This window comes from Cyprinodon tularosa, unplaced genomic scaffold, assembly GCF_016077235.1.
Source record: "Cyprinodon tularosa strain WSP-4 unplaced genomic scaffold, ASM1607723v1 ctg233, whole genome shotgun sequence".
Classification (NCBI taxonomy): domain Eukaryota; kingdom Metazoa; phylum Chordata; class Actinopteri; order Cyprinodontiformes; family Cyprinodontidae; genus Cyprinodon; species Cyprinodon tularosa.
In genome coordinates this window covers 1,146,074-1,155,273 of record NW_024038871.1, presented here as the reverse complement: position 1 = coordinate 1,155,273, position 9,200 = coordinate 1,146,074, and the positions used below count along the sequence as shown (strand labels likewise).

General features: G+C 40.3%; 1 protein-coding gene across 1 annotated transcript; it reads right to left on the bottom strand.

The window, feature by feature from the left end:
- Positions 1-1,223: 1,223 nt before the first annotated feature.
- Positions 1,224-8,332, bottom strand: enoph1 (enolase-phosphatase 1). The gene is made up of 6 exons (XM_038286985.1): positions 7,836-8,332; positions 7,300-7,401; positions 4,956-5,158; positions 4,727-4,859; positions 4,527-4,650; positions 1,224-2,523 (listed from the first exon to the last, which is right to left on the bottom strand). Exons 1-6 carry the CDS (start codon positions 7,917-7,919, stop codon positions 2,384-2,386), a joined length of 786 nt encoding a protein of 261 aa, XP_038142913.1. The 5' UTR covers positions 7,920-8,332; the 3' UTR covers positions 1,224-2,383.
- Positions 8,333-9,200: the final 868 nt, after the last annotated feature.

Sequence of the window (9,200 nt, the reverse complement as noted above, 5' to 3'; positions counted from 1 at the left end):
ACAGACTAATGAAATACTATCTGTAAAATTATCTATGTAAACAAACCTCATCACTTGAGAAGGTAGGTGATGCGGACGTCGTGGATGACATTTTGTCCCGTAACGCTCGCCGTACTGTTGGGGGGGAGAAGCGGTGGGGGGAGATGTTCATGTTGCTGCAGTCTGACCGCTAGATGTCGCTAAAAGTTACACACTGTAGCTTTAAGGTAACATTGAGAGATTTTCCCCTGCAGAGGAACACATATCCTTAGATCTTAAATTCCCAAGGACCTATAACCATCAATGGAAAACAAATTATTCATCTTTTATATCCAATGTATATATAAAACCACAGCGATGGTGATATACTTATATATATATAATATATAGTATATTGATATACAATTTTCAGTTCATTTTATTTGTATAGCGCCAATTCACAACATATGTAGTCTCAAGGCACTTTACAGACTATTCAACCAGATCATACAATCAAATTGGTTCAGTTTTCTATGAGGTGAAAGTAGTTTTAAATATTTCAGTTCAAAATGTTTGAGTAACAATTTATTATTTAATTTTTTTAATGGGAAAGAAACAGGAATTTAGAGAGAACCTGGAACTCCCTAACCTGACAACAGCCAGATGCATGTCTCGCTCCGCCTAGCTCCGCTCACATACATCTGGGAACCCGCCATAGGAATTGCCTTTACTGAAGGCTGGGCCTTATCAAAACTCCTTGCATATGATTGGATAAGCCACTTGTCTGTCATCTTTATTGACGTGCAATTTCAACCACTCACACCGAAGCTAACCCGTGACGCTGTGAGAGGAGGAGCCATTTGGTAGATCAAGCTCTTGCCAAATCCGGTGGGGAGAAGGGCGAAAACATCGTTTCCACCAACAAAAGCCTTCAAAGCCGTTCTCTGATGTTCTTTTAATTAAACAATATCAGATAGATTGGACAACACAGAAGAAATAGCAGCATCAATGCTAACGCTTGCTTCCTCAATGCGAGCCGCCATTGTTGTTGGAATCTCACGGTCGCTTCTCCACTCCAGGACACACCCACCCTGCGTCGTGATTGGACAGACCATAAATTCGGTTGGGGAAATCACTTTCAATGAGCGAGTTCCCAGATGTATGTGAGCGGAGCTAGGCGGAGCGAGACATGCATCTGGCTGTTGTCAGGTTAGGAACTCCCTGCAGACATGAAACAAATATTAAACCCAATTGATTATCCAAACTATGAGACAACAAGACAATGGCAGTGTTTATTTCTGGATTAATACCAACTCAGTTTACAGATTTGATCGTCACTCTGGCATAATTAAGAACTGTTTACTGTGTGGACAGTTTCCACCATCGACATAACATTTAACAGATGGCACATTATGAACAGACACCATGCCCGAGCAAAAGGGACGAGTTAAGACTTTCCAACGTCGGTTAGAAATGGGGAATTTTCTGTCCGCACTACAGCAGGGTGTTTCTAGACTGTGATTCTACTTTCTAAAAAAAAACAGGAGAACAAGGCTCGACTTTAGCATGTCCGGTAACTCCACAGGCAGACGACGCTTTACAAAATGGCAACAGCTACATCACGCTCTTATACGAACAGCTGGAAAGTGGCAGTCGGACACACGGTCCGTGGAAAAGATGAAACATTAAGGGTAACCTCACAGTTTCTGTGCAGTTTTCCGCAGGCATGTTGATGATTCAGTGATTGTATAGCACCCATCCACAGTTTCCCAGTCCATGACAGTCTTTCACTTTATCACAACACTTTATACAAATAAAGAAGGCATCCCATTGAGGATTTCACCAGGGTCACACAGCACCAGTATTTACACCTCTTCAACTTTTTCTACGTTTTATTAAGTTTTTACCAAAACATGGCAGGATTTTTTTTCTAGTCATTTGCTCTACTTCGATACCCCTGAATAAAACGTAGTGGAACCAGATGCATTCAGAAGACTGCAGCTTTCTCTGAACACATTATCCTAATGTGAAGCACGGCAATGGCAATATCATGCTGAGGGGATCATTATGGACTGGAGTTGATGGGGAAAACCGTGCTGGAAAGGTGCAGGTAAACTACAGACTTTAATCTTTGCTCAAAGCCATGTAACAATGGAGTGAACATGGATCTTCCGGTCAATCATGGTGGAGTTAAATCAAGTAGCTTATTTTCCTCCAACATCACTTTTATACTCCAAAACACAAAATGAGGGGAAAAAGTTGAAGGAGTGCAAATACTTGTTGAAGACTCTGGTTAGCCACAGTTAGCGAAAAACAGTCCCAGTACCTCCAAACGCTCAAAAATCAAGAACAGAAGAGTGAAAAATATTAGAGAAAAAAAAAAGGTTGGGGATGCAAAGTAGACAAGGCAAAATAAGGGTGTGCGTTAAGCTCGTCCTGTCAGTTGAAGTTGACTAAAGGAGGTAATGAGGTTATAGTGAGCGCTCTCCTCATCCGTCAGCTCCATGTTTCCAGGCCGCACCACCACCAGGACGTTCAGCCCGGCCTCCTCCGCTGCTTTGGCCTCTGAGACAAAAAACAAACAAAAAAACAGAAATCCAGGTGAGCACAGATCCAAATGGTGAAATGTATTCTCTCTTCTAAAAAAATAAGACGAAATGAAACTGATCACCAGTTTTGAGATGGTATGGATGGGAGAGAAACCAAGAGTTTTTTTTTTTTTTTTTTTGGGAACAACCCAGCCGAGCAGGGCGGGGTACTTATGTGCTTTAATGCAAATAAATGTAGACTTTTCTGAAGTGGAGCTCTGCAGATCTAAAGCCGGGCTTACACTGTATGATTTTTTACCCTTTTCGGGACGATTTTCGAGTTGTTCAAGAATTTTTCGATCGGGCAGACTTTCAGCCTGATTGTGTGCTTTATACAGGGCGTAACGAGTGGTGATCAGTCTCTCACAACCGCCTCCCCATCAGGAATCGTGAGGTCGTGATAAAATCAAACATGTTTGATTTTCAGTCGACCGTCGTGGGCAAATCGCTAAGTGTGCAAACAAGGATTCCTCCTCTTCTTCTTCCTCTCAGATGAAAACACAGAAGCATGGCTGGGCTGCGAGTGAAATGGAGTTCTTTCTGTAGAATTGACAGACCGTAGTAAACATGTTTGCTCAGCCAGGTCTTTCGCCAAATACATTGTCGCCTTTTCTTTTTAGGGCTTTCAGCACAAAATGGCACAAATTGCCAAGGCAGCACGGTTCACTCTAGTGAGCTTCATATTTAACAGGAGGCATCGACACTTCCATCTTTTTCCTCTTTTACTCGTTTGGCTTCCGGATCGACTACTCCCAGTAGCGCCATCTCACCGCGGAGCTGAGTCCCATGTGGTTTTTAGACGTACAGTATGAGCAGGTAGATCACATCAGAGCGTCTGGTCGCACAGTGTGATAACAAACATCGTGAACTGTGTTTCGTCATACAGTGTAAACTGTAGCTGCAAGCAACGATAGCAGGGTTCCTGCGGGTCCTTAAAAAGTCTTAAAAGGCATTGAATTCTTCAAAATAAAATCAAGGCCTTAATTGGTATTAAAATGTCTTAAATCATTTTTTCGTAGGTCTTAATTCTTAAAACATCATAAATAGGATTATTTTTATTACGATTTATTTTTGTAATCTAAATAAAACATCAAAATTGACTTTCTTTTTTATTAAGAAAAAAAATAACGGCTCGCCATTATTGGTTCTGTCCCGATAGCGGAACCAATAAAAGCGTTGTTGCGGCCGGGACATTTGGGAGATGCATCATTAACTTTTTGCCTGGAAAATATGAGAAAGTGTAAATGTAACCAAGATTGGCTCCAGCCAAGAGTTTTCTCCATGGCTAAAACCAGGGAACATACATGAGGCTCAGTGGATTTTGTGCAAGAAGCGATTCAAGCTCGGAACGACAGGAATTAAGGCAGTGGAGTCGCACATGAGAAGCGTCAAAATAGAGTTACTGAGAAACAGCCGGTATTTCTCAGTTTAGTTCCACCCTTGTCTCTGCAACGCCTCCACTTATCACCAAATCAAACATACTAAGAAAACAATACAAAGAAAAATAGCTGCAAAAAAGACTTAGCACTGGTTATGTTGTGGGTTTAAAACCGATTTGTTTTGTTCCCTTCTAAAACAAAGTTTTTGAATTCAGTTAAATAATTGTTAAAATATATCTGTCATTTGTGTGTTTTTAGCTTTCTTCCTGTAAATGAAGCTTTTCAAAATTTGAAACATTAGTGCAGTGGTTTATGTTAAAATAAACCTTTGGGTTAAGTCGTCGCAAGCAGGTTGTTCTTGTGTTTCTTGTGAATTTGGTCTTAAATTTTTATTTCAAGTGGCATTAAAAAGTCTTAAAAAGTCTTGAATTTAACTTGCCTTATGCTGTAGGAACCCTGGATAGAAAAAACAGGTACAGTGTATGCCCGGCTTTATCATTATAATGACTCCTAGATCTATCAAATAATGGTTATCAGAATGAGATTGATGCTGAGCCGACTGGTTTGTTAAATCAGTGAACCCTTTCAGCTGAAGGCTTACCTCTGCTTACGTCGGTCAGGAAGGTGATTTCTTCAGGCCGACAGCCGATCCGTTCGGCGATCCTTTCATAGCTTTTAGAGTCTACTTTGGCTCCTATTGTGGTGTCAAAGTGCCCATCGAAAAGCTGAAGACCAAAAAAAAAACACCAGATCAGATTTGAAACCATACACACAGATGACCCAAAAGTGTTTTTGACTCACATCTAAAACGTCTCCTTCTACCGAGTATCCAAACAGGAGTTTCTGAGCCTCCACGCTTCCAGACGAGTAAATGTAAACCTTCAGGCCGCGTTCTCGCCATGTTTTGATGGACGGAACCACATCGGGGTAGATCCTATTTGCAAAGGGACCCATATGTTTTTAGGACCTGCCCCCAGCTGTAGAACTACGCACAGTCTTGGTGAGTGAGCGAACACATCGGCGTACTTACTCGCCTTTGATTCTCCCAGAAGTATAGGCTGCCCTCCACATGTGACCTTGGAGCTGTTTGAGCGCCATGGACTTCCTGTCTGCCGCCATCTGCCACATCACATTCTCCATCACCTCTCTGATGGCTTTCTCCTCATCTGTGTGGACCGTTTGATCCACGGCGTGGACGGGACACGCCCGGTTCTGCCTCATGTCCTCTTCCATCTGAAAGGAGAGCTGGAATTTTTAGAGCAGATGGAAGATGGCAAAATAATCTGCAGCTAAACAGGTTCTAGAAGCTATTTGAGGGGGTTGAATACATGTTTGGAGGATTCTTATTTCTAGAACTTCAAAAAAAAAATAATTTAAAAAAGGGAAGCTCTAAAGGTTGGTGTCCCTATGTTGGTCTGTCACAAAACAATAAATGCTGTTTCTGTCTCCTTGAACCCCAGTCGGCCTCGGCAGATGACCGCTCACACTGAGCCTGGTTCTGCTGGAGGTTTCTTCCTGTTAAAAGGGAGTTTTTCCTCTCCACTGTCACTACAAGCATGCTTAGTGTGAGGGATTGTATTTGGGTCAATGCAATCAACTGGTTTTCCTTAAATAGAAAACTGTGTATCAATTTGACTGTATGATCTGGTGAACTGTAAAGTGCCTTGAGATGACATGTGTTTTGAATTTGGCGCTATATAAATAAACTGAATTGAATTAAATATCTTCGACTTTTGTATTTTAATCTCACAAAATGTGAAAAAAAAAATCAAGGGAATAAAGAAAATGTTTTGACCTGTTGTCTAGGGAATTTATTTTAGGGTATAGTAGAGGATGTTAGTTTGTGGTCCTACTAATGGTCAACCATTCTGGTGACATAAGGCCGTCCTACGTGGTTGTCCCCATTTTCACCCAACTATGCCGAGAAATACCTGCCTGCCGAGAATATAAACATAAATAAAAAGGGAATTTTTAAACATATTTTTAATGTTTTGTTACAAATGATCTAGAACGGTGTCAATAGTGAAAGCAGGAATTGCCACCCACTGAGCAGAGAATATATTTATCTGAAACTGATGTAGCACATCAACTAAAATCTCGCTACAAGTAAGAATTATATTCATTCGAATTCATCTGTCCATCAAACCTCTCAATTTTAGGGAATCCATGCATAAGAAATATAAAAATATTACAAATATGTTTAAAGGTTTCATTCAAAGCAGGCAGGTATTTCTTGGCGTAACACGGTGCTGAGTCTGACATAATGGAAAAAATGCAAATCTTCTTTTGGAGACGAAGCTTGTATGAATGATGCAAACAGTAACTTTTAAACAGAGCGTGCACAAGGAAAAATAGGTTTGTGCATGCTCTCGCACACGTTTAATAGGTGTTCCTCTCTAGAACGGGTACAGGGTTGTGCAAGTGCGCTTTCTTTTTTTTTAACTGAGAGGGCATTTCTTTTCAAAACATCTGTGAAAATCCTCCATTATACCTTTAATTTAAACACAGAATGACCATTAGCAATTTGCTCTGTCACAGTTTTTTTTTTTTTTCTTCCCCTCTTTGTTTACCGTTTCATTTACAAATTCTACCAAAGTGCCCGACTTTACACAAGTGAATAAATTGATTTTGATTGGTCGTTTATCAAGGGGGCGGGATTGTTGGGGTGGAAGGTTTCCAATTTGGTGGCCAATTTGTTGGAAGCATCTTGCTAACCAGTTAGCAGCTTAGTGCTAGTAGGTTCCCAATGGGAAATTCTATTGGGACCAAGTAGCACTAAATTGGTGACTTAGAAACGACACTGTCAAGGAACGCTATGGACAGAGGAAACATGCAAGAGGAGGAGAGTTTAGTGTCGTAGGTCGTGGATGAGTCTCCTCTGTTTTATTTAGAGGAGGAAATTGAGGACAAAGTTGTCGTGGAAGAGGACGCCAGGTGTAGAAGGCTTCCAGCCGTACATGTTTGAGCCCTTGCCTCGCAACGCTGCCAGTTCTGTTAGCTCTACGCCTGCTGAAGACACAGACGTCCATCCCCGTGAACACTGGGACGGAACTCAAAGGAAAGGAAATGATTCTTGTCTCTTATTTCAACAATTTCGTATATCAGCTGAAACATATGAATCAAGATGCTACGACCGAAAAAATTTGATTGACAGATGACCGTCGGTATATGATTGGTCGAATTTAGGTGTTCGGGCTGACGTATAACTAACTGGCCTGCATAAGATAACAGAAAAAAAACAACACAGGTTTTAAGACAGGATTTATTTTTTCTTATAGAAATTTTCTAAATTTTGGGACAATATCATCTGATAAAGAGTACAGCTCGGCCCTGCTGTAATTATGATTTCCCTACAACTTTCATACATCCCCCACCTGCTTTTTAAGCAGATGAACATCTTGTTTGCATTCATCTTCCTCCCAGTGCTTCGACAGATGATCCTCAAGATGCTCTACGATGTAAGGGAACAGTATGTCCTGAAATAGAGAAGGTAGAACAAAGTTTATTGTCTGCATTACCATGAGGAAATGTTGACATATACTAGATGTTCTAATGGAATGATGCGTTCAGGGCATAGTGCTCTCAGTAGCTCTCAATAAATTACAAAAATATGGCAATTCTCATGTTAACAGAAGTGACTTGCCAAAATAAAAAAAGAAAAAGCTCTCAAAGGGGCTTGGCTCATGACGTCACCTTTATCACGACAGGAAAGCGCCTATTTACGACACTTTTAGTAGACCTTTGAAACCAAGACAATTTATTGACTGATCACTAAACAATAAAAAAGGGAAGATTATCACTTGTTATTGATATATTTGTTGGAAAAAAATAGTTTCAGAGTAAAGAATATATAAGAACTGTTCGCACACCTTTTCTGGACATATTCTCATTTATTACACATTAAACTTGCCTTAACAAACGTGATTGGCGTGGTGGTTCCCTCGATGTCCAGTAAAAGTGCAGTTGTGCAGGCAGGAATAGCAACAGTGGCCATTTCCTTTGTGTTTGTCCCGTAGGTCTACCGCTGGAGGCGGTTACCTGATGTTAGCTTAGCTTAGCTTAGCTAGCACTAGCAGCAGCGGTGTCTTCCAGCCTAGTAACCCGCTCTCCCTGCTTCTCCAGACCGAATAGGTGAAACACGATGGAGTTTAGCGAGAATGCAAAGCAGATTATGTGTTTCTAACTGACTAACCATGCCAATACCCCGCAATTAGCTACCACACGAAGCTGTGATCGGTTCACATGTTCTGCTAACTTCAGCATCCAGTCCACCAGGTGGCGACATTGTCTTCATTGTAACACAGTCTTAGGACGCAGGACGTCAACGCAGACGTCATGTTGTGAGAGGTAAAAAAGAAATAATAACTTTGACATATTTAATTTTTGCTCTAAGACAAACATCGCCGTTTCTTTGGATGCGTCCGAACGTCCGCTTAATCCCCCAATCACCACAGAGATCAAGCAATATATTATAGTAATCTTCTTCTTCATTGTGAGATTGGCGGATTGCAATCAGCTTATAGGTGCATAGCGCCACCTACTGTACATCAGTGTGTAGCTATATAGCTCCACATACTATATTCTATTTTTGTGTTATGTAAAAAACAAAACAAAAAAAACAATGCTTTATTAATAACCACATTTCCCTCCCTATATCCATCTATCCCTACAATTCCTTTAATACTCGATTCTCTCCCTTTTTCCAATATTACTTTCCTCATCCTCTCTTTCCGTTGCATATGAAAACAAGATCCACATTTACTTCTCTTTCACAACCCTTACATGTATCGTTATTTCTCTTCCTTAGTACAAACAAAAACGTATCCAAGTAGATATGTCCAGTTCTTAATCTAGTATCTTCCCTTCTGCTTCTTTCTCCATAATTTTTTAACAAATACAGATTTTTGAACCATATATAACTTTCTCCCTTTCTCATCTTCATCCCATTTTTTTTTTTTTTTTGGCCATAATTCTTTTTCTTTCTTTTTGATTTACCTTCCCCTTTCCCAAATGGAATCTGATCTTAGTAATCTTCTTTATGGGATTTTTTTGGTTGTTGGCACGCAACGAAATGGCGCATTACCGCCACCAACTGGTAAGGAGTGTCGCTACTACTAATACTGAACAAAACAAAACCAGCAATGCCAAAATAATATTAAAATACTCTCAATTACATTGATTAATCTAATATAATGAAAAACAATTACATAGCAGTTATCTATTGAGTTCTTTCTAAGGATTTATATTAATCAAAGTGTATTCTTTCCTTTTTAAG

What these genes read in the sequence shown, in the direction of transcription:
- enoph1 (XM_038286985.1), bottom strand. Translation starts at nt 7,919, where the DNA reads ATGGCCACTGTTGCTATTCCTGCCTGCACAACTGCACTTTTACTGGAC. An exon ending in CGCCAATCACGTTTGTTAAG is followed by an intron (nt 7,402 to 7,835) that starts GCAAGTTTAATG and finishes TCTCTATTTCAG; the next exon opens with GACATACTGTTCCCTTACAT. An exon ending in CCTGACCGACGTAAGCAGAG is followed by an intron (nt 2,524 to 4,526) that starts GTAAGCCTTCAG and finishes TTTTTGTCTCAG; the next exon opens with AGGCCAAAGCAGCGGAGGAG.